The sequence below is a fragment of the Saccopteryx bilineata genome, chromosome 4, assembly GCF_036850765.1.
Source record: "Saccopteryx bilineata isolate mSacBil1 chromosome 4, mSacBil1_pri_phased_curated, whole genome shotgun sequence".
NCBI classification, from domain to species: domain Eukaryota; kingdom Metazoa; phylum Chordata; class Mammalia; order Chiroptera; family Emballonuridae; genus Saccopteryx; species Saccopteryx bilineata.
Genome location: NC_089493.1, coordinates 199,102,691 through 199,126,730, shown reverse-complemented (window position 1 = coordinate 199,126,730; position 24,040 = coordinate 199,102,691). Strand labels below are relative to the sequence as shown.

General features: G+C 54.5%; 2 protein-coding genes across 5 annotated transcripts in view; one reads left to right on the top strand and one right to left on the bottom strand.

Moving 5' to 3' along the window:
• The window catches only part of GET4 (guided entry of tail-anchored proteins factor 4), a 29,212-nt gene extending 10,736 nt beyond the window's left edge, over positions 1-18,476 (top strand). For all 3 annotated transcript variants that reach the window (XM_066273575.1, XM_066273576.1, XM_066273577.1), the window contains 8 exons: positions 10,103-10,181; positions 10,378-10,459; positions 10,757-10,906; positions 13,879-14,017; positions 15,072-15,212; positions 16,297-16,372; positions 16,492-16,564; positions 17,731-18,476. In XM_066273575.1, the coding sequence (XP_066129672.1) occupies positions 10,103-10,181; positions 10,378-10,459; positions 10,757-10,906; positions 13,879-14,017; positions 15,072-15,212; positions 16,297-16,372; positions 16,492-16,564; positions 17,731-17,816 (826 nt within the window). In that variant the 3' untranslated portion in view covers positions 17,817-18,476. The remainder of the gene's footprint in view (positions 1-10,102; positions 10,182-10,377; positions 10,460-10,756; positions 10,907-13,878; positions 14,018-15,071; positions 15,213-16,296; positions 16,373-16,491; positions 16,565-17,730) is intronic.
• Positions 18,477-19,839: 1,363 nt separating this feature from the next.
• The window catches only part of ADAP1 (ArfGAP with dual PH domains 1), a 37,531-nt gene continuing 33,330 nt past the window's right edge, over positions 19,840-24,040 (bottom strand). Inside the window, exons 7-11 of one of the 2 annotated variants that reach the window (XM_066273574.1) lie at positions 21,687-21,767; positions 21,408-21,470; positions 20,837-20,908; positions 20,339-20,567; positions 19,840-20,257 (exon numbers count right to left, since the gene is read on the bottom strand). In XM_066273574.1, coding sequence (XP_066129671.1) covers positions 20,229-20,257; positions 20,339-20,567; positions 20,837-20,908; positions 21,408-21,470; positions 21,687-21,767 — 474 coding nt within the window. In that variant the 3' untranslated portion in view covers positions 19,840-20,228. Of the gene's footprint in view, positions 20,258-20,338; positions 20,568-20,836; positions 20,909-21,407; positions 21,471-21,686; positions 21,771-24,040 lie in introns of both variants that reach the window. The other variant, XM_066273573.1, reaches the window with a different exon arrangement.

Genomic DNA, 24,040 nt, shown 5'->3' with positions numbered 1-24,040 from the left:
TTAAAGGTTCATCGATGTTGTTTACCTTTTCAAAGAACCAGCTCCTGGTTTCATTGATCTTCTGTATTGTTTCTTTAGCCTCTATGTCATTTATTTCCGCTCTGATCTTTATTATTTCCTTCCTTTTACTACCTCTGGGCTTTACTTGCTGTTCTTTTTCTAGTTATTTTAGATGCAGGGTCAAGTTGTTTATCTGAGCTTTTTCTAGGTTCTTAAGGTATGCCTATGTAATGCTATGAACTTCCCTCTCAGTACTGCTTTTGCTGTGTCCCATAAATTTTGAGTTGATGTATGCTCATTATCATTCATTTCTAGAAATTTTTTAATTTCTTCTTTGATCTCATTGTTAACCCATTCGTTATTTAATAACATGCTATTTAGTTTCCAGGTGTTTAAGTATTTTTTAGTTTTTATGTTGTGGTTGATTTCTAGTTTCATGCCATTGTGATCAGAGAAAGTGCTTGATATGATTTCAATCTTATTAAATTTGTTGAGATTGCTTTTGTGCCCTAACATGTGGTCTCTCCTAGAGAATGTACCGTGGGCACTTGAAAAGAATATATAAGGTCTACCGGAAAGTTCTACCCGTTTTTGGAATAAAACAAAATACAAATTTTTCTTACCATCAATAAACTTTATTAAATAATATAATTGTCATTATTATTAATGATTTCCTGCTAGTGTGAGGGCAATTTGTATATCCCATTTTTGAAAAATGTTTTATCTTTTGATGTGAAAAATTGAACCAGTGCTTGTTTGATATCTTCTTCATTTTTGAATTTTTTGCCCTTCAAAAAAATTTGTAAGGACAAAAGCAAGTGATAGTCGGAGGGTGCTAAGTCCAGGGAATATGGTGGATGCGACAGACATGCTTCTGTAGCATTTTTTCCTTGTTGAGATTCGTAAAAATTACAGTAGCGTAAATGAACTTTATCGGTAGCCATGGGTACACTATCGCTTCACACAAAAGACTAACAAATCAACTTTGTTTTAGTTAATTTGCTACGTCAGTATGTATACATTAAGTGATAAAAATAGAGAGGCACACATGTGTCAAATAAACGTGCTTACGTGTTGAAACTTGTTGTGATAGAAACGGACAGAACTTTCCGGTAGACCTTATATATTCTGCTGCTTTAGGGTGAAAGGTTCTGAAGATATCTGTTAAATTGAATTGATCTAGTGTGTCCTTTAAGTCTGCTGTTTCTTTGTTAATTTTCTTTCTTGAGGATCTATCTAGTGATGTTAGTGGGGTATTGAAATCCCCTACTATTATAGTATTGCTGTTGATCTCACCCTTTAAATCCATCAAAGTCTGCTTTATATATTTAGGTGCTCCTATATTAGGTGCATAGATATTTATAATAGTTATATCTTCCTGTTGGATTACTCCCTTTATTATTATGTAGTGGCCTTTGTTTTAAAGTCCAATTTGTCTGATATAAGTATTGCTACCCCAGCTTTTTTTTCATTTCCATTTGCGTGAAATGTTTTTTTTCCATCCTTTTACCTTCAATCTATGTGTATCTTTTGTTCTAAGGTGTGTCTCTTGTACACAGCATATGTACGGGTCCTGTTTTCTTATCCACGCAGCTACCCTGTGTCTTTTGATTGGATCATTTAATCCATTTACATTTATGGTTATTATTGATATGTAGTTGTTTATTGCCATTTTATTCTTTAAAGCTGTATTCCTCTTTTGCTATATTCTTTTTGCCCTTTGATCTGTTTACAACAGGCCCCTTAGCATTTCTTGCAGCATTGGTTTGGTTGTAGTGAATTCCTTGAGGGTTTTTTGTTTTTTGTTTTTTGTTGTTTTTTTTATCTGGAAAGCTTTTTATTTCTCCTTCAATTTTAAATGATAGCCTTGCTGGATAAAGTAGTCTTGGTTGCAGGCTCTTGTTCTGCGTTACTTTGAATATTTCTTGCTATTCCCTTCTGGCCTCAAGCGTTTCTGTTGAGAAGTCAGAAGTCATCCTTATGGGGGTTCCTTTGTAGGTGATAGTCTTTTCTCTAGCAGCTTTTAATATTTTCTCTTTATCACTTAGCTTTAGTATTTTAATTATGATGTGTCTTGGTGTAGATTTCTTTGGGTTTCTCTTTAATGGAGTTTTCTATGCTTCTTGAACTTGTGAGACGTTTTCCTGCCTTAATTTAGTTATGATATGTTTGAACAAAGTCTCTATCCCTTGTTCTTTCTCTTCTTTTTCAGGAACCCCTATGATGCAGATGTTATTTCTCTTCATGTTGTCACAAAGCTCTCTTAGAGTTTCCTCAGACTTTTTGAGTCTCTTTTCTTTTTTCTGCTCTGCTTCTGTGCCTTCATTTATCTTGTCCTCTAACTCGCTGATTTGATTCTCAGCTTCATCCATCCTTTTAATTCCTTCCATTGTGTTCTTCATTTCTGGTATTGTATTTGTCATTTCTGACTGATTCTTTTTTATTATTTCAATGTCTTTTTTCATATTTGCTATCTCTTTACTTAGGTGTTCGTAACGACCATTTATTGTTCTAAGATCTTTGAGCATCCTAACAATCGTTATTTTAAACTCTGCATCTAGTAATTTGGTTATATCTGACTCATTCAGGTCTTTTTCTGGGGATTTCTCTTGATTCATTTGTGTTGCATTTCTCTGCCTTCTCATTTTGTCTGTGTAAAAGAAGGTTTTGACCACTTGGGTCCACTGGGTGTGGCCTCTCTGTTCCCTAGGTGTGGTCTCTCTGCAGGCCCACCACCCCCGCTGCTGCTGCTGCCTAGGGCGTTGGGTTGTGGGTGTTGCTGGTGCCACCCCACTGGGGCTGTTGCTGTGGTTTCCGCCTCTCCTTTACAGGAGCGGCTGTAATCACATGCTCAGGTGTACAAGGCTCGGTGGCCTCGGCCTTAGCTCTGCCCCTGGAGGGCAGGGTTGAGCACCTTTGCTCATCTGTAGTCTCTGCCTGATTCTGGGCTTTCGCCCCACCCCTGCAGGAAGAGCCCGCTCGCAGGATGGCTGCAAGCCTTGGCTTCATGGCCCGGGTGGGGCTGTGTGCCCACATTCAGTCATGGGACTCTGCCTGTTCTGCTATAGTAAGTTGTTTTATAAAGATTTATTCTGCCAAACTTAGCGAAAATCCGACATAAAGTACTTGGTAAGTAATTATTAGTGTATGCTTTAACTTGCTGTAACTCTGCTTTATAAATTTTACAAAGTACAGTTACTTCCGTACTTTATAAATCACCAGTAATATGGAACTGGTGGGCAGTTAGAAAATTTTACTAACAGAGATACAAAAGTGGCCAGTAGGTATAAAAAGATTGACTACCCCTGCATTAGATCAAACAGACTTAATAGGTATTTCCAGAACTCTCCAACCCAAAGCAACAGAATAGTCTCCTCAAATGTACATGGAACATGCTCAAAGATAGACCACATGCTGGTACACAAAACACATCTCAATAAATTTAAGGAAACTGAAATAATATCAAACACCGTTTCCAACCACAACAGGATGAAATTAGCAATCAACTACAAGAAAGAAGCTGGAGAAAAAAAATCACACAGTATGGCACAACTATTGGGTCAATTAAAAAATAAAAGAAGCTTCTGACCTGTGGTGGTGCAGTGGATAAAGTGTCAACCTGGAAATGCTGAGGTTGCCGGTTCGAACCCTGGGCTTGCCTGGTCAAGGCACATATGGGTGTTGATGCTTCCAGCTCCAACCCCCCTTCTCTCTCTGTCTCTCTCCTCTCTCTCTCTCTGTCTCTCCCTGTCCTCTCTTAAAAAAAATGAATAAATAAAAAAAATAATAAAAGAAGCTTGACTAGGCAGTGGTGCAGTGGATAGAGTGTTGGACTGGGATGCAGAGAATACAGGTTCGAAACCCTGAGGTCATCAGCTTGAGCACAGGCTCATGTGGTTTGAGCAAAGGGTCACTTGGTCCGCTGTAGCCCCCCGATCAAGACACATATGAGAAAGCAATCAATGAACAAACTAAGGTGCCGCAACAAAGAATTGATGCTTCTCATCTCCCTTCCTGTCTGTCTGTCCCTGTCCCTATCTGTATCAAAAAAATAAAAAATTAAAAAATAAAAGTCACAGACAAAAACGAAAATGAGAGTGTGCAGCGCAACACCTTTGGGATGCAGCAAAAGCAGTAGTAAGAGGCAAGTTTATAGCACACCGGCCTATCCTGAGAAAAAGAAGGCCTTGGCCGGTTAGCTCAGTCGGTTAAGAGCATTGTCCTGAAACAACCCAAGGTTGCAGGTTCGATCCCCAGTCAAGGCACACATGGGAAACAGCCAGTGAGCACATGACTGAATGAAACAACATATGAATGCTTCCCTTCCCCCTCCCCTCTGTCTCTCTGAAAATAAAAAAGAAATTAAGTCCTGGCTGGAGAGCTTGGCTGGAGTGCCATCCCAGAGCATGAAGGCTGCTGGTTTGATTCCCGGGTCAGGATATGTACTGGAGCAGGTCCATGTCTCTTCCTCTCTCTCCCTGCCTTGCTCAAAAAAAAAAAAAAAAAAAAAAGGAAGAAATGTCAAATAAATGGTCTAAGATTACATCTCAGGGAACTAGAAGAACAAATAAGTCCAAAGTCTGTAGAAGTAAGGAAATAATACAAATAGAGAGTAAATAGAAAACATTAATGAAGAGCTGGTTTTTGAAAAGAAACAGAACTGACAATTCTTTAGCTAGACTCACTAAGGAGAAAAGAGAGAAGACTCAAATATATAAAATCAGAAATGAAATACAAAAGATCAGGACAGACTGCTATAGAAAGTTACACATACCACCAAATTGGACAATGTAGAAGAAATGGACAAATCCTTAGAATCATACAACCTTCCTAGACTGAATAATAAGCAAACAAAACCTTAATACACCAACCACTAAGTAAGGAAAATGAAACAGAAATCAAAAAACGGCCCTGGCCGGTTGGCTCAGTGGTAGAGTGTCACGGCCTGGCGTGCAGGAGTCCTGGGTTCGATTCCTGGCCAGGGCACACAGGAGATGCGCCCATCTGCTTCTCCGCCCCTCCCCCCTCCTTCCTCTCTGTCTCTCTCTTCCCCTCCTGCAGCCAAGGCTCCATTGGAACAAAGTTGGCCCAGGTGCTGAGGATGGCTCTGTGGCCTCTGCCTCAGGCGCTGGAATGGCTCTGATTGCGGCAGAGCGATGCCCCAAGATGGGCAGAGCATCGCCACCTGGTGGGCATGCTGGGTGGATCCCGGTCGGGCGCATGTGGGGAGTCTTGTCTGACTGCCTCCCTGTTTCCAACTTCGGAAAAATACCAAAAAAAAAAACCCTCAAAAAATAACAGGACAACAAATACACACAAAATTACAGGCCTGTATCTCTGATGAATATGGATACAAAAATCCTTAACAATACGCTAGCAAATTGAACACACTACATTAAAAAGATCAAACAGCACAATCAAATGGGACTCATTCCAGGGATGGAAGAATGGTTCAACATTCACTAATCAACTAATGTGATTCACCACGTAACACATGAAGGATAAAAACCACATCATCATTTCAACAGATACACAAAAAGCATCTGAGAAAACACAACATCTACTTAAGATAAAAACTCTCCATTAAATGGAGGTACAGAAGAAATACACCTCAACATCATAAAGACCATATACAACAAGCCCACAGCTAACATCACACTCAATGGTGAAAACTGAAAGCTCTTCCTCTAAGATCAGGAACAAGACAAGGCTGCCTACTCTCTCCACTCTTATTAACTTGTACTAGAAGTTGTACCCACAGTAATTAGGCAAGAAAAATAAATAAAATGCATCCAATTAAATTGGGAAAAGCAACAAAAGACGATAGAGATGTCAAATCTGCACCAAATAAAAGGAAAACTCTCCCAGTTTCATACCTATTCAGTGCAGTTCGATGTGGGCTCAGATTTTTTAGGGCTCCTTAGCTAGCTATCCCATATAGCCTCTACAGACTCGTCACTGACTGATGGCCTACTAGAACGGGGTTTCTCCACCAAACTGCCGGTTTCCTTCAACTGCTTATCCCACCGAGTAATGTTATTCCTATGTAATGGCACTTCGTAATAAACGCACCGATATTCACGTTGCACTTGGTCACAGATTCGAATTTAGCGAGCCACAGAACACACTGAACTTTCCTCTGTCCACATCTCGACTGGCATGGCCGTGGGCTGCTTCGCTGTATACACGGTGTTACGTCATCATCTGCGCATGCGCACATGCTGCCACATCATCCTACAGACACTGGGAGGGTTTTCCTTTTATTTGGTGCAGATTTCACATTTCTATCGTCTTTTGTTGCTTTCCTGTGACTGGTCAAAAGAGCACCATGACTTTACGGACATACTGTAGTTTTGTGTTTTTTTTACTTCATTCAGAAGAGCTCCTTTCTATTTGTTTGTTTGTTTAAAGTGTGAGGAAGGGAGATAGACAGACTCCTGCATGCACCCTGACAAGGATCTGCCTGGCAACCCCTGCCTGGGGCCGATGCTTGAATCAACCAAGCTATTTTTAGCACCTGAGGCTGAGATGCTCAGACCAACTGAGCTATCCTCAGTGCCCAGGGATAATGCTGGAACCAGTCGAGCCACTGGCTACAGGGGGAGAAGAGGGAGAGAAGGGGGAGAGAAGCAGATGGTCACTTTTCATTTGTGCCCTGCCCAGAGATCGAACCCAGGACATCCACATGCTGGGTTAACCTGCCAGGGCCTGAAGAGCTCCTTTGAACATTTCTTGTAATGCAGGTCTTGGGGTGGCAAATTCTCTCACCTTTTGTCTTTGAAAACCTTTATTTCTCCTTCATATCTAAAGGATAATTTTGCTGGATAGCCGTCTTGGCTGGTTGTTTCTGTATTTCAATCATTTGTATCATTCCACTCTCTCCTGGCCTGTAGGGTTTCTGCTGAGACACCCGATGACAACCTGAAGGTTTTCCTGTGCAGATACTATTGTTTGTCCCCTGGCTGCTGTTAGAACTCTTTTTTTGTCATTAACTTCTTGACAATTTTAATAGGATGTGTCATGGAGAAGGCCTTTTTGCATTGAGATAATTAAGTGTTCTGTTAGCCTGCTCCACTTGAATGTCCAGTTTCTTCTGCAGGTTTGGGAAGTTCTCAGTATTTCTTTCAATAGGGTCTTTGTTCCCTCCTCCCTCTCTCCTCCTGGGATACACATTATCTGGTGTTGCCCTGTCTAATGGAGTCAGATAGTCCTCCCAGAGTTCCTGCATTTATAACATCTTAGCCTGGCCTGACCTGTCTGTGGTGGCGCAGTGGATAGAGCGTCGACCTGGAATGCTGAGGTCGCTGGTTCGAAACCCTGCACTTGTCAGGTCAAGGCACATATGGGAGTTGATGCTTCCTGCTCCTCCCCCCTTTTTCTCTCTCCTCTCTAAAACTGAATAATTTTTAAAAAAAAAAATAAAGGTCAATTTAAAAAATAAAATTAAACATCTTAGCCTGACCTGTGGTGGCGCAGTGGATAGAGCATTGACCTGGTACGCTGAAGGTCGCTGGTTCCACACCCTGGGCCTGGTCAAGGCATGTATGACATGCACTTTATGAGATGATGTTTCCCACTCCTCCCCCACTGCCTTTCTCTCTCTCTCTCTTCTCTCTAAAATAAATTTTAAAAATCTCAGTTCTCCTCTTCCACCTGAGTCTTCCCTGTGGTCTGCTCCACGTCCAGGGCTCGCCACGGCGTTCTCCTCACTGTTATGTCCGTGGGGGTTCTGTTCATTCTCTTGTAGTTTCAGGCTCTGGTCCAGGCTCACTGAGCTGCCGTTCTGTGTGTTCTTGTGTCCTGTTGGGTCTCATCATGATGACTTGTGAGTTCTGTCGTTCAGATCACTGTCTTCTGTGACCTTTGAGTTTGGTTTCTGAAGACCTGTCATTTTCTGTCTGCGTCCCCGTGTCACCGTAGTGGCTCACACTGCTTGTTGGATTGTACTTCTGTGGGCACGTTTCAAGTAGTAAATGCCTTTTCTTAGGTACCAGTTTGATTTTAATAATTTAGAGGTCATTCTTCTGTTGTCCAGTAGATGGTGCTATAGGCAAGTTTCTGTTCTCCTTGGGCTACCTGCGTCTCTGGGGTCCCTGTGTGTGGGTTGCTGCACTTTGGTCGCAGGAGTCTGTAGGGAGGGGATGGTAGGTGGGTGGAGCTGGGCTTGCAAGCCTGCTGTTCCCAGGCCCCTGTGGCTGCTGGTGTCACTGTGCTGTGGCTACCAGGCCCTCTGGTAGTGTGAGCACCACTGAGCCGGGGATGGAGCTGCTGCCGTCCCTGCTCTGTCCCCTGCATGTTCCAGTATGCCCTCCTTCCTGTGCACCAGGGTGTGGGTCTCTCAGGTGTCCTGTGCTTTGGGCAGGGCACCTCTGTTGGGTTGTAGGTAAAGACAAGTTACAGATTTTCTGGGAGACATGGGCCCTCTCACTGCACGTGGTGCTCTTTTGAGAGCAGATCAAGTGCCGCGTGCATAGACACAGGGCGTGCGGGTGACGCTGCTGCCAGGAGCCTGGTGTTGGGCCGATGGCACCTCAGCATGGAGGCAGGGGGCTTGCTGCTCTCAGCCTTCCCACTCACCAGAAACATCCCCCGCACCCAGACTCAGTGCAGACTGGCTCCTTTTTCTCTGTGGCTGCCTGTTGCCCTTTCCTGCCTTTCCAGCGTCTCGAGGTCCTTTTACAGGCAGTTTCGGCTGGACCAGCACAGCTAGGGCGGCCAGGCCTATGCCTAGTACTGCTGTCTGCACTCCCACCTCCCCCTGAAAGCGGGCTCCACGGTCCCAGGAACTCGGTTTACCTGCCTTTCAGACACTTGTTTCCTAAGACATTTTCGTTACCGAGATGGAGTTTAGCTTGAGCCATGAGTAAGCGAGGACCGGTGAGATTGCCATGCAGGATACACACTGCGGTCCTGCGGGTCCCTGCAGAGGGAGCTGTCTCTGTGCTTCCTGGTGCTCTTGTGGCAGTGCAGGGACCTGGCTTTGGACGTGTGCAGATGTGTGCACGCGTGTGTGAGACGGAGGACACCACTATCGGCAGGCAGGGCAGGAACGCAGGCCGCGTGGGGACCACGGCGGGTGCCGTCTCCTCCCAGCCCCTGTGCCAGCCGGCAGAGGCCTTGCCCTTGGTGGGTGGGCTCTGCTCCTGGCGTGTCTGCTTGCAGAGCGTTTCTTTCTCTTTGGATGGGAAGTGGGATGTGCTGTGCACATGAGGTGGGCAGGGCTGGGATTGCTGTGTGCAGGGCCCGCCACCTGGGAGCTCTCCTGTGGCAAACGGGACGCCTGCCGTTCCTGTCCTGATGGGCGTGAGGCCCGTATGACCCCTGGTCCTGCTCTTTCCTGTAACCTTGCAGACATGTAGCCAGTGACCAGGTGTGCTGGCTCCACCTCCTAGGCTGGCGTGGGCTCCCTGTCTGCCTTCCGCTGCCACTTTCTGCCCTTCCCCTTGCTCTCGGGCTGGCTCTGCTTCCCTGGACCTTGGTTGCAGACAGACCTTGTCCTCTGCCCTCTCTGGGCTTGGTCACCTGCAGGCTCTGGCAGCCCTGCTCCCTCTCCCAGCTGTCCCCGGTTCTGTCCTTTGTGACGAGTGCGTTGAGAGTGGGCCCCATGCAGGTTAAGGGGGTGACGGTGCCACCCGGCCTATGCCTTCCATGGACAGTGCAGGACACACTGAGACAGCAGAGCCGTCAGCATGGGTGCTGTCCCCAGTGAAAGTCCCTCCTGGGGCTCCCGAGTCCCTGCCCCTGTCCCTGCCCCTAACGCAGCGCCAGCCACCACAGCGAGGCCTGTGACTGAGGGGGGCCGTCACCCAGCCTCCACTGGTCCCTTCTGCGGAAACCCCGCACCTGCACTGCGTCCTACTGACGCCGGCGCCAGACGGCGATGCTGTGGTTGTGGACGTCCCAGCCCAGAGCCCTGGGGACAGGGTGCTGTGACGCAGGGTGGTGGCCAGCCTCAGGACTCCGCACACAGCTGTGTTTGTCCTGGTGGGCGCTGCAAGCTTGCTCTGTTAGTCTCCCTGTGCAGTTTGCGTCCAGCCTCCCACCGCGTGCCCACTGGGCGTGGCGTGTGACGCGCCTTGACCCTCTGCTCTGTCCCCTGCAGGTACATGTCACAGAGCAAGCACGTGGAGGCCCGGGAGCTCATGTGCTCGGGGGCACTGCTCTTCTTCAGCCATGGCCAGGTTAGTGGCACATCACTCGGGTCCTCGGCTTGGCCAGAGGGTGGACAGGAACGTTCCGGCACTCCAGTGTGGGGCTTTGGCACTGTGGGCCTGGGACCCGCACGCCCAGGCCAGGTTGGTTATTTTGCTGTTTTGCTCTCTCCTGAGCACAGAGCTTTCTTTCTAACCGTGCGATTCTTGTTTCCATGTTTTGTAGCAAAACAGCGCGGCGGACTTGTCCATGCTGGTCCTGGAGTCTCTGGAGAAGGCGGAAGTGGAGGTGGCCGACGAGCTGCTGGGTGAGGCTTCCTTGCTGCGCGTGAGCTCCTCTCTCACGAGCGTGGCAAGACCAGTGTTGCACACGGCAGCCCCTTCACACACGCACCTGGAGGCCACCGTGCTAGCCTCTCTCCAGGACCTGCCCCGTGGCTGCAGGCTGCTGCCTCTGCCACTCGGGCTGTGCTCCGTCACTAGGCTGGCTCCTCTGGGTGACATCAGGGTGGCCCTGGGCAGCAGGGGGCTGTGGGGGGCACTGCAGGAGAACTGAGGCCTGGTGTGCTCTTCTGCATGAGGGTCTGTGTTTGTGCTGTTTTCAGAAAACCTGGCTAAGCTGTTCAGTCTGATGGACCCGAATTCTCCGGAGCGAGTGGCCTTTGTGTCCAGAGCCCTGAAGTGGTCCAGTGGAGGGTCTGGGAGACTGGGTCACCCACGGCTGCACCAGCTGCTGGCCCTCACCCTGTGGAGAGGTAGGCACAGGGTGCACACATGCACACAGGGCTCTCGCAGGCGTGTCTTCTGTTCACTCTATCTAACCGTTGAGCTGCTGTGCCCACAAACCAGGGCCCAGGGCTCCTGTCAGCTACATGCAAGCATCTCTCCGTCCACCTGTCTCCTCTCCTCCCTACGTCACCTCGCAGAGAACAGGCCCCTGAGGCAGAGAGGCCAGGGCTGATGGTGGTGCTGGGACAGTGACGGCACCTGCAGGCTGGCACGGAGGGGGAGGGGGAGGCACACTGGGGTGGGCCCATTCTCTCTGCAGAGATGTCAGGTCCCATAGGCAACCTCCTGCTTCCCCAGACCAGCATGTGGCGGCTCTTCTGCTCTTAGCACCATCTCCCCTGCTCGCTCAGTGTCTGGGGCTCATGTGCCCGGAGCCCACGTGACTGCTCTTCAGTAGGTATTAGAAAGCCGTGATCCCCTGCAGTGGGTCCTTTCCCACCATCACCCCACAAGCCTTTGGGGCCCACGTACCCTGGCTGTGCACAGGGACAGGTGCTCCCGCCCTCAGGATGTCCAGGGCGGCTCCTGGCAGGCGTGCAGGGCAGCAGACCTGCACTAGCAGCAGCTGCTCTGGAGCCAGCCCTGCGGACGGGTGTGGGGCTGGATGTCAGTGTCTGCTCGACCGGCCAGCGGCCCAGCGCTTCCTCCCTGCCCTCGGCTTGTTTGCCAACAGCACCGGCCCACGTGCCAGCCCAAGAAGTGCCTGAGAGGCCAGCCTCTGGGGGGGCCGCTGCACCCCGAGCTGTGTCCCCCCCTGCTGTGTGTCCTGGCTCCACGCCTCCCCACCCCGAGCTGTATCCCCCCTGCTGTGCGTCCTGGCTCCGCGCCTCCCCAGAGGGCTGGCTGTCACGAGGGCAATGGGCTGAGTGCTACAGAAGCTGCCGTTGGGGGCTGTGGCTGGTCCCTTCCCCAGCCCGAGAGAGACACGTGACGAGAAAAGCTGCTGAGCCCTCTGAGCGCCTGGCCCAGGGCTCCTGGCAGGTCCTCCTCATCCTGAGATCCCAGCTTGGGGTCCCTGTCCTGTAGGCGTTGTCTGGGGGTGCAGCCTCACTTGTAGCCCATCTAGTCCTGTCTGTCTGGTCTTGACCAGTGCGCCCTCCACCCAGAGTCCTGTCACAGTCTCGTTACTGTAGACACCCTGGAGCCCCTCGGTCCTGTTTGTCCTGCCAGCCCTGGCTCCTGCCTGGACCTCAGAAGAGGTGGGTTGCCTCCAGGGCCAGTTGGGGACACTGAGGTCACACCTGTGTTGCTGGCCAGCATTTATTTAGTGCCATTTTTCCTGGCCTGTGTCTGTGGGCCCTGCGTCTGCATCTCTGAAGCGGTGTGTGCGGCCTGGGCTTGGTGGACCCAGAGTTGCTCGAGGCACAGAGCTGTGCAGTAGGAGCTGGGAAGCACGTGTGTCTAACAGTAACGACTGTGGAAGTCAGGACGTAGGCACAGACCAGACATGAGACAGCGCAGCGTTCTGTCAGCCCCCCCCCCCACCTTCCGCCTTGCCCACAGCTGATGAGAAGGCTGCTGAGCGCTGTCTGCAGGGCCCAGGCTGGCGACAGACCAACCAGGGACGTGCTGGGTCCTCTGTGTGTGTGGCCGTCACTGCACAGGCTCTGCCAGAGGGGAAGGGAGCCTCCTGTTGGGGAGGAGCCTCTGAGCTCGGTCCCCCCGGTCTCCAATGGAGGTCCTGAAACCAGAGGTGGTTCTGGGGTGGAGAGAGAGTGGGGACCACAGAGGAGCACAGCATGCTGGCTCTGGGACACGCGTTGATGCTGAGGTCATAGGGAGGGCAGCATGCCCAGGACGGGGGAGCTGGGCCCGGCCGGGACCAGGCAGGGCAGGTGTAACTGGCCTGTTCTCGGGGCCTGGCTGGGGCCGGGAGGTGGCCGGCGAGGAGCCAGGGTGTCTGCAGGAGCCTCGGGGTCCCTTGCTGCCGAGCAGCACCCCTCTCTGCCCCCCACATGGCAGCCAGGCGTGTCTGCAGACACTGCACGTGTCCTGAGTGCGGTCGGGTGCTCTGGTGAGAGCGGTGGTGCAGAGCAGGTCGGTGGCAGTCTCAGTCGTCACTAGTGTCTGAGTCGTCACTAGTGGGGGGAGGGCGGGACTGGCTCATGTGCTTGACACTCAAACCACTCAAGCCCACTGAGCGAAACTGGCCAGCACACAGCAGCGTCCGAGGAAGCGTGTTCGCTGGAACGTGCTACAGCTCTGTGGTCATGCGTGTAGCCCCGGCGGTGTGGCTGAGGGCCGCTGGCTCACGCACACCAGACCCAGTGAGGGTGCAGCTTCCGGTTCAGGGCTTGAACCTGCGTTCCTCATCGGCACCCACGTGGCTGCACTTTGAGGGCAGACATCTGGTCTCCTGGGGACACAGCAGAGGGGCGTCCAGTGTGGCGATGACGTGGAGACATGTTGATCTCGCTGCTGTTCCAGTGGCACATGGACCCATCGTCTTCTGTTGTCTTCACGGGGACTTGGGTCCTGTACCTGCTGGGAGTGCCATCCTTGGTCCAGCAGGTTTCTGCCGGGCGTGGTCTGTTGGGCGGCCCCGGGCTGGGCTTGACTGCTGCAGGTCCAGGTACCCATGTTGGGATTGGTGGGTTTAGCATCTCATTTCACCCGATCTGCATGAAATTGCTTGGCGCAGGTCGGGAGGGTCCCCAGCGGGCTTATCTTACGGTTCAACTAATACAAGTGTTGATGTGGAATGGCCAGGAAGCCCACCCAGGCCAGGTCACTACAACCCGCCCTCGCATCCGTCTGCACTGGACCTTAGAGCCTGAGGGAGTTGTGAGGTGCGGGACGGGCACCACTGCTGTTCGCCGGGGTTGCCGGGGTGGGGTGGGTGCAGCATGGGCGGGGAGGGCCGGGTGTAGGAGACACGACTTGGACCCGCCCTCCGGGGCTGTGCTGCCGGCACTGATGGGTCTCCCTCTCCCTGCAGAACAGAATTACTGTGAGTCTCGGTATCACTTCCTGCACTCGACCGACGGAGAAGGGTGTGCGAACATGCTGGTGGAGTACTCCACCTCCAGAGGGTTCCGCAGCGAGGTGGACATGTTCGTGGCCCAGGCGGTCCTACAGTAGGTATCTTGGGCTCATGGGTTGGATCTGCTTAAGCCACTGCCTGACCTAGACACATGCCATGTACCCAGTGTGGCCCCTGCTGCAGCCCATGTCCCTCTGGACCCCCACGGCCCCCGGGAGAGGGTCAGCTGGGTGGTACGAGAAGTCGGTTGTGTTTGACCTCAGCATCCTTCTGTTACCCAGATGTTTGTCGTGTCCCTCCCCCATCTTCTCTTTTATGCTTTTGTTTTTTGTGTCAGGCAGCTCACTCTTTGTGGGACACATGTGATTAGCAGGCACCAGGCAGGACCTTGTGACATGACGAGACGTGACGTGACGTGACGTGACGTGATGAGGGCTGGCCTTGCTCCCCAGGTGTCTGCACCTGTCTGCATTTCTGTGCCTGGGCTCTGTCTCCAGCTTCTCTCACCCGGGTCCTGTGCGGCCTTCTCGTCCCTTGTTTTTTTTCTGGTGTTTTGACAGTGTTGGTGTGCACAGCAGAGGGACAGCTGTGTGGGAGCCGGCACCGGCTCCTGGGACTCTGCCTTTTCCCAGTGTGAGCCCGTCCCCTCGGGATGGGGACAAGTTTTCATCCTCCCACAGCCAGGCGCTGGGGCAGGGTGTGCTTTTTGGAAGGGGGTACCTGCCTGCACTAGGGCTCCTGAGCTCAGTGGCCCTGGCTCTGTGTAGAGGTCATGAGCCCCGTCCCTCTTCGTGTCTTCATGTGTGTCCGTGGCTGCACCTCAGCCTGTCTTCTTTGGAGGCACCTTTCCTGGGGCTTCAACCCCCTGGGCTGACTGTCCTGCAGGCAGGTGCCTGACAGGTGCTGACTAGTGTGTGGAGAGAGCAGCCCCTTTCCCCCCATTCATACCTTGTCACCCTCCCAAGCTTAGTTCTCTTCAGATTCAGACTTGCCATGTTCACAGGCAGCTGGTGTGCACACAAGGCCCAGCAAGTCTGAGTCCCGGCTGTGGTGCCATGTGGCACGGGCCTGGGCAAGGTACCCGTTCCGCACTGTGCCGGCTGCTGGCATGGCTGTATCCCCATTGACGAGGGTGTTCTTGATTCCAGGTTTCTCTGTTTAAAAAACAAGAGCAGTGCGTCTGTGGTGTTCACGACGTACACACAGAAACACCCGTCCATCGAGAACGGCCCGCCCTTCGTGCAGCCGCTGCTCAATTTCATCTGGTTTCTGCTGCTGGCTGTTGACGGGTGAGTTTCTGTGAGGGCGGTGGGTGTGTGTAGAGGTGGCGAGGTATGTGGGCAGAACATGTGTGTATGTGTGTTTGGGAAGATGTGAGTGTGGATGGGGTCGAGTGCGGGTGTGTGAGGGTGTGGATGGGGTTGAGTGCGGGTGTGTGGATGTGGATGGGGTCGAGTGCGGGTGTGTGAGGGTGTGGATGGGGTTGAGTGCGGGTGTGTGGATGTGGATGGGGTCGAGTGCGGGTGTGTGAGGGTGTGGATGGGGTTGAGTGCGGGTGTGTGGATGTGGATGGGGTTGAGTGGGTGTGTGGATGTGGATGGGGTTGAGTGCGGGTGTGTGGATGTGGATGGGGTTGAGTGGGTGTGGGTGTGGATGGGGTTGAGTGCGGGTGTGTGGATGTGGATGGGGTTGAGTGGGTGTTAGGGTGTGGATGGGGTTGAGTGCTGCTGGATGTGGATGGGGTTGAGTGCTGCTGGATGTGGATGGGGTTGAGTGTGGGTGTGTGAGGGTTGTGGATGGGGTTGAGTGTGGGTGTGTGGATGTGGATGGGGTTGAGTGGGTGTGTGGATGTGGATGGGGTTGAGTGCGGGTGTGTGAGGGTGTGGATGGGGTTGAGTGCGGGTGTGTGGATGTGGATGGGGTTGAGTGGGTGTTAGGGTGTGGATGGGGTTGAGTGAGGGTGTGGATGGGGTTGAGTGCGGGTGTGTGAGGGTGTGAGTGGGGTTGAGTGCGGGTGTGGATGTGGATGGGGTTGAGTGCGTGTGAGGGTGTGGATGGGGTTGAGTGCGGGTGTGTGAGGGTGTGAGTGGGGTTGAGTGCGGGTGTGTGGATGTGGATGGGGTTGAGTGGGTGTGTGAGGGTGTGGATGGGGTTGAGTGGGTGTGTGGATGTGGATGGGGTTGAGTGGGTGTGAGGGTGTGGATGGGGTTGAGTGGGTGTGAGGGTGTGGATGGGGTTGAGTGCGGGTGTGGATGGGGTAGAGTGCGGGTGTGTGAGGGAGTGGGGAAAGGCGTGTGCATGTGAGGCTGTCTTGTCCTACCTGTGCTGGTGCCTGGCTGGCTGCAGAGCTGTGCTCACTCCGCCTTGTTTCAGGGGCAAGCTGACAGTGTTCACGGTGCTGTGTGAGCAGTACCAGCCGTCCCTGCGGCGGGACCCCATGTACAACGAGGTGAGGGCGTGCAGACGCGGGGCTGCTGATGGAGGGGCTCACACTGAGGGTGGGCAAGGACCACGGATGTGTTTTGTGGGGTCTCCTGGGCTCCTCACGGCTGCCTTCTCCTCCATCAGTACCTCGACAGGATAGGACAGCTCTTCTTCGGGGTGCCCCCCAAGCAGACGTCTTCCTATGGAGGCTTGCTAGGTGAGGCTGCATGCTCCCCGTCTCGGCCTGCTTTTAGGGGCGCCCGTGATCCCACACACAGCTCTCCCCGTTCCACACTACACAAGGCTCCCTCCCCATGGGCCACAGAGAGACCAGGCTTCTGTTTCTGGTTTTTATTGTGGTAAAATACACGTGATGTGAAACGTGCCATTTTCACCATCTGCGTGTGCAGTTCAGGGGCTGTAAGTACATTCACGTTGTTGCCCAGTATCTCCACGTCCCCTCAAGACCTTCATCTTCCTCCCTGGCCCTGGGCACCCTCCTTTCTGTCTCCACGCAGACAAGGAGGGTCATGTCACTCACGTGCTGGCCTCGCTGCCGGTCCTTTCCGAGGCTGAGGCGGGTCCCAGAGTGCGGGGAGCTCCCACTTGGTCTTTTGGGCTGCACGGAAAGCCCTCCCTGTCTCTTCCGAGACTGAAAGCCGTTTTCCTTTAAACGGGCAAGCCGGTCTGTGCCACATACGCTGTAGCTATTGAACCCTGGTCCCAGTGGGCAGCGCCCTCCACCACCGAGGGCGTGCTGCAGCGTGGGAGGTGGACTTGCATGCTTACAGTAGTCACGTCTGCCGGGCGTGGTCCCACACCACACCACCCTCACCGCCTTGCTGCCCGGGCACCAGCCTTCCCGGTTGGTGTGCGACTCGGGGAGGCTTTACCTCCATGACATCCTGAGAGCATGGGGCACGTCTCTGCGCTCATGGTCCCTTGCAGTTTGTTTAAGGGGACTTGTTAAACTTTGAGTTTATATTGACATAATAGTTTTTGAGTAAAAATTAGAGAAGTAAAAAGGAAAAGTGTTGGCGGTGACAGCACCCGTTCTTACGTGTGGCCTTGAAACGAGGACACGTCTGCCCGGGTCCTGGAGGAGTGTGCGTTCCGCACGTGTGGTCACATCCTCCCGCTGCCTGGCCTTGGGCTCCGTGATGTGGTGTAGGGACAAGGCTGCTGGCCATGTCCCCGCTGACTGGCTCGGCCTCGGCCTCGCGGCCCTCAGGTCCTGCAGCGAGCATCCTGAGTGGCTCTTCGTGCCCTGTCCCCATAGAGACCCTGCTGGGGTACTTGAGGGCTCCAAGCGGAGCGCAGCGCGTGGAAGGCGGGGCCTGGCGTGCGGGTGGGCGTGGCCCCTGACTGTGCGTTTGCTTCCAGGGAACCTTCTGAGCAGCCTCATGGGCTCCTCGGAGCAGGAGGGCGACGACAGTCAGGACGACAGCAGCCCCATTGAGCTCGACTGACGCCGCCCCTCGGCCTGCATGAAGAGGCCCTCACCTGCGGGCGCGGTTCTGAGCCCAGCCCTGGACCAAGCTCCGGGTCCCGGACTGCGGTGGTCGCGCGTCGGCGTCTGCTGTGCGCACTGGCCGAGGGCTGCCGCGGCCTCAGAATGACCCACAATAAAGCACAAGCTGTGTGCCACCACCCTCTCCCGGTCCTTTGTTTCTGGTTTCCTTTGGGTGCCGAGGGCCGGCACAGGCACCCGGGGCGGGGGTGGCTGCCGTTGGGCGACCCCAGTGGACGTTCCGCAGGGCCGGGCGGCGCTCCATGCCAAATCCCTGCGCCACGGCCTGCGCGGGGGCGTCGTGCGACGTTCGGAGGCTGCAGGACTTCACCTTGTGATGCAATATTTATTTCACGGGGGACGATCCTCTGACCTGACGTCCTAGGGTTAACCACGTAACCCCAGGAACAGCCGCGCGGTCCTTCCTCACTGACGCTCTCAGGTGTTCCCGGATGACTGAAGCGGGACACACTTTATTTTTTCACAATTAAAATAAGAATTGTAGATTAATACACAATGATCATGCATGGAAGGAACAAAGTACACGATTCTATTTACTGTAAATAGAACTAAAGGAGGCTGTGTTAATTGTCGAGTTTAAATAAATCTTTATACTGGGCTTTGCAGCACTGGTCCTTTCTGAGTGAGCTCCTGGGGCAGGCACTGTGGCCATGGTGGCCGAGTGGGTGGCCATGCAGAGCCAGTGCGGGGAGTCTTGTTTCATTTAAATTTGGAGAAGCCAAATTTGCCAGTGGGTTCAGGTGTGCAGTTTCTGCCCGTGGCCGCGGGATGGGCTGGCGCTGACCTGCACCCTGAGGCCGGAGCCCCACTGTTGGCCACCCAGGGTTCTCTGGGGAGGGGTGGCATTGGGGAAGGTGGGGTGTGGGGTCAGAACCCACAACTCCCATTTCTACCTAGTTTGAAACCATGAATTGCATCTCACAGGGTGGATATGTTCTGGGAGGGATGGACAGGATGTCAGTGTTTTATGTGCGATTATGCCCAGGATAGTTCTAGACAAGTGCAGAACAAGCTAGCTGAACAGCTGGGCAGGACACATGCAACATATGCGTGGCCACACCTTCCCTTAGTCCAGCGACCCTCCTCCCTCCTCACTGTGGGAGGGTGTGCTTACTCAGTGCCTGCTCTGACCACGCAGCACACGGGGCCTGTGAACTGGCTGCAAATGCCCCTGCATTTCCTCCATTTTGGGGTGTGGGCAAAACTTGATCAGTATGCAGGAGTCCAGGACCAGGATGGCTGGCTGGCCGCCCGAGGACCAGGGGAGGGAGCGCCCCGTCCACACGGGGTCCAGCCCTGGGGGCACGCCTCCCACCTGGTTTGTCCTCACGCTGTTCCCTCCTATCTTGTTAGCATGTCAAGGGTGTCGGTCTCCTGGGCACCACACGCGTGTGCACGCAGGGACATGCACACACAGGCTCAAACACTCACGCACTTGCAGAGCGGGTGCCGCACGTCTGGGCTCAGGGAAGGGCAGCAGGTTAGTCCAGGAGGGCCAGGCTGTGGGCGGCCCCAAAGGCGGGGCGAGTCCTCCTTCCTGCCTTTGGGACTCGTCTCATTTTTGGTCAGTGAGTGGACGGCGGTGTTGGGTGAAGCTACTGCAGCCAGGCTTCGGCTCTGAGGACGGGCAGACCGGCAGCCTCCACTGGGCAGGGGCACCTGTCTGGGGCACGAAGTGTCCCCACCCCGGGTTGCCCTCACCCCCAGCCCAGCCATCCTGGGACCCTGCCTCCATCCTCCAGGGGTTTGGAGACGGCGAGGTCAGCTGGGGAAAGGGTGAGCACTGGTAGCACCGAGCCCTAAACTGGTGAGGTGCCCCAAGGACAGGGGTCAGACAGCCTGGAGGCCTGGGCTGGGGGGGGCACAACAGGTGGCAGGCCTCTTGACCCCCAGGTCACTTGAGGTCGAGGACCGTGTCTCCCCCTCCAGCCCCAAGGAGCCCACAACTGACACACAGTAGGTGCTCAATAAATACTTGTTGATGGGGAAGGAGAAGGGGACATGCAGGCCACCCACTGTCCCCAGTCTAGCCTGCTGGTCAGGGCGAGTCAACAGGGGACCAGGCTGCCCTGCGCAGGGAGGCCCAGCCCTGAGGGGTGATCAGGGTGGGTGGGGAGGTAGGGCAGCAGCATGATGGGGTCAGAGGTCAGGCCAGGTCAGCAGCCCACAGTGAGGTTCCAGAGAAACAGGTTGGGGGCTAAAGCACAGGCCCCAGCCATGTCCAGACTGCCCCTCAGGGCCAGGGCTGGGTGGGTGGCTGGCGTGCTCTGTCTGCAGGCCCCATGGTCCAGCCCCCACTGCCTCGCCAGCCACATGGAGTCCACGTTCCTCAGCCTCAGGACCGTCCTCGCTAGGGCTTGTGCTTGAAGTGGGCTTCCACTGGAAAGGACAGGCATTCGACTTTGTCACACCACTCAGGGTTGTTGGGCCCACCCCCTGGCCAGCCCGCCCGGCCCTCACCTGCGTACTCCTGGGGCAGCATGGGCCTGTCCACCACCTTCCTGAAGGCCTCCAGCCACTCCCGCTGCTCCGACTCTGTCTCACAGGCCAGCAGGAACCTGCGCTCTGGCGTGACAATGGTGATGCCATGTGGCCAGTGGTGGCCCTGGGTGGACGGTGGGAGCCTGTCCAGCACCGTGTAGCCGCTCTCCCTGCTGCCAATGAAGACTTCCCCTCGGGCAAAGGCGTCCTGCAGGTGGGGACTGGCTGAGCTGAGTGGGGACCCCAGCCCCTTGACCCACCCTACTTGTGGTGGGGGGCCAGGAGGGCTATTTTGTGGGCAGCCCCCTGTCCGTGGGGGCCCAGCTTTGCACAGAGCTGGGTGGCCTGTGGGCACAGGACCCAAGAGCCCTCCCCTCCTCCCTCACAGCAGAACTGGCCACCGCTGACTTCTCTCAGGGTGGTGGGAGCAGCGGGCACGTCCACCCTGCAAGGGGCCCCGCTGACCTGGATCCTTACCAGGGGATCCTTGAAGTACATGAGCCTCCGGTCATCCATGGTGAACCAGCGCTTCCGGAAGCCTTCTGTTTGCTGTGAGGCAGAGGGGCACTGACTGGCCAGTTGGCCTGAGGCTGGCCCCTTGCCCCCGTATGACCACAGCTGACACCAGGGGGACAGGGCTGCGTATTCATCCCCCAGCCATGCTCAGCCCCTCCTGCCTTTTGTGGATCAGGCTGTTCCCTCTGCTGCGCCCTGGACCGGCTCCTCCCACCTGCCTGTGTCTGTCCTCCCTGTGGGCCAGGTGGGTCTGGGCTGTGGGGCCACCTGGGTGAGTCACCCCTGTGGCTGGGACAGGGCCCAGCGGAGGCACAGGTACATGATGAAGGGTGGGGCCCGTCCTGAGTCCGCCTGTGTGGGTCAGTGGGGCCTGTTCGTACAAAACATTTTGGAGGCCAGGGCCATACACACCAAGATGACCGACTAGCATCCTGCAGGCAAGCTGAGGCCCTGCCTGGGAGTGCCCCCGCCCCGGTGACTGGCGCTGATCACGGAGTGGGGCCTGGGACCCCAGGGCTCCCGGGAGACGCACCTTGGGCCCTGTTTTCTCCATGTAGCCTTCCTTCAGGTAGTTCCTGGTCAGTTTCGGCACCAGCTGGGGAGGAAACAGGCTCAGCTCCCCGGCCGGCCCCCACGAGCCCCAGCCCCTTGCCCCTCCCCCCGTAGCTCCGGCCAGATGCCCTAGAGTAAAGGGTTGCTGTGATCACTTAGGAGGCTTTAGGTATCAGTGGTGGGGACTTCTGGAGGCCCGTGTGGGTCCTTGGTTAGCCCCCCAGCCTCTCCCCAGGGGGAAACAGCAGCAGCCACTCACATCTGCATCACTGGCTCCCGGGAAGGCCACCTGCAGGTAGTGGAAGCGGGCAGCGCGGAGTGCGTTGAACCAGTCCGCCATCTCCTAGGGGCAGAGGCTGGCTGTGGGCTGTGGGCTGTGGCCCCGGGGCTGGGCGCCTGCCCAGTGAGCTGTGTGGCCCTCGGACCCTCAGCTCAGCGGTGCCCCCGAGTCAGGTCAAGGACAGGCTGCAGCACCCAATTCAGCCACCCCCAGGTGCACCTGTGCTAGGGTGAGGCCTGCTCGGGGTGGTCCTGAGGTGTCCTGGGAGGACAGAGGCTCCATTGCAGGGCCTGGCCTGGTGGAGACCGTGCTGTTGGCAGTGGGTAGCAGGTGGAGCGGACAGCAAGCCAGCCCCCAGGGCCCTTTGGGCTCTCCTCTTAGGGGGGGCTGTCTCGTGACCTGCAGTCTTGCCCCTCCCCGGGCCATCCTGAGTCTGTGCACTCCACGGCCTCCCCTTTGCCCTCTGCTCCTTAGAGGCCCTGCCCCTCCTCCTGGCTGCTATGCTCCACTGCTGCAGGGACCCCTGCCCCCCTGTCCCCCAACCCTGGATGAACCCATCTGCTCACCCTGCCAGCACCACCTGGCAGAGCCAGCAAGGAGTCACTGTTCCTCCCTGATCGCCAGGCCCCAGACAAAACACCTCCTGCTCAGTCACCCCCAGCCTGGCCTTCTCCACTGGCCCCTCCTGGCCACTGGCCACACCCTTCAAGGACCCGCTGCCGGCACACCTTGCCTGGCCCAGTGGGTGGGGCAGTAAACCCAGTGGCGTGAGATGCAGCGCAGGACAGGGGCCCCCAATGGCTGGAATTGGCTGATACCGGGGTGCCTGACTCCACCCAGGGCCTCAGCGGAGAGCTTGGGGGAGTGACACGCACACGTGTAACAGGAGGGGTGGACAGAGCTGTCGGCTCCGGGAAAAGAACGGCACCAGGAAGGAAAGGAGCAGTTTGCCGTCCTGCACGGGTCTGAGCGCACTGACGTGGTCATGACAGCGTGAACACAGACGTGGCAGACTGCAGTGCAGGTGTGAGGTGGGCAGGGGCAGGCAGTGCCACACCTCCTGCCACACCTCCTGTTGTTGCTGAAGTCACTGCCCAGGATTTCAAAGGCCAGTGCCCCCTCCGCCTCCCTCCATGTTTCACTTTCCCTTTGGGAGCCAGACATCAGAGACCAGGAGAGTGCGCATTCAAGGAAAATTTGCAAGTGACTACACCTGATCAGAGAAAGGCTCAGGAAAGACCTGCGAAGACACATTTACACCTGAGGTCACTCTGCACAGAACAGCCTATAACACACACAAAACAGTAACAAAGCCCCAGAGCCTGGGGAGGGGACAAGTCTGACTTCAGTTACCACACCGGTAGATTCAGATGGGCGTGCAGAAAACAGGAATGCAGGGTCCGTTCAAAGGAAACAAATGAACAGAATATGTCCCTGAAAAAGACTTCCTGGCAGATACATAAGACAAAGCTTTTAAAGCAGTCTTAAAGATGCTCAGAGAACTAAAGAAAGGAGAAATTGAGACATTCTGAGATAAAAGCTGAGGGAGTCTGAGCACTAGACCTGCCCTCCAGGAAAACGGTCACACGGGGTCCTGCCTGAGCGGCCGGGCAACGGCAGCACATGAGCACAGAAGTAAGAACTCAGTCAAGGTAAACTGGCCAATTACAAAAGCTGCTGTTATTGTAACAATGTTTATAACTAGAGCTTTTGTTTCCCACATGATGTAAGAGACAGATACATTGAAAACAATTATTAGCCTGACCAGTTAGTGGCCCAGTGGATAGAGTGTTGGCCTGGGAAGCAGAGGACCCAGGTTCAAAACCGGGAGGTCGCTGGCTTGAGCGCAGGGTCATCTGGCTTGAGTGTGGGATCAAAGACATGACCCCATGGTCAATAGCTTGAGCCCAAGGTCACTGGCTAGAGCAAGGGGTCACTGGCTCTGTTGTAGCTCCCCAGTCAAGGCACATATGAAAAAGTAATGAACAACAAAGGTGCAGCTACGAAGAACTGATGCTTCTCATCTCCCTTCCAGCCTGTTTGTCCGTCCCTCTGCCCCCCCCCCCCGCCAAAGACAAAAACACTCAATTATTAATATGAAATCTAGTATTACATTTCTGTACCTAATGATAGACCCGCGTGAGCTGAGAGAGCAGAGGGAGAAATGAGAAACAGTTCTGCGACAGTGCCTGGAAACTTCCGTACCCCACGCTCCGCAGTGGGCGGGAGAACCGGACAGGAGACCCAGGGGAGCGAGGACCCGACACAGCGCAGGAAGTAGGTCCGACAGGCGTGACGGAGCCGCCGCGCAGCAGCAGCCCAGGGTCCGCTCC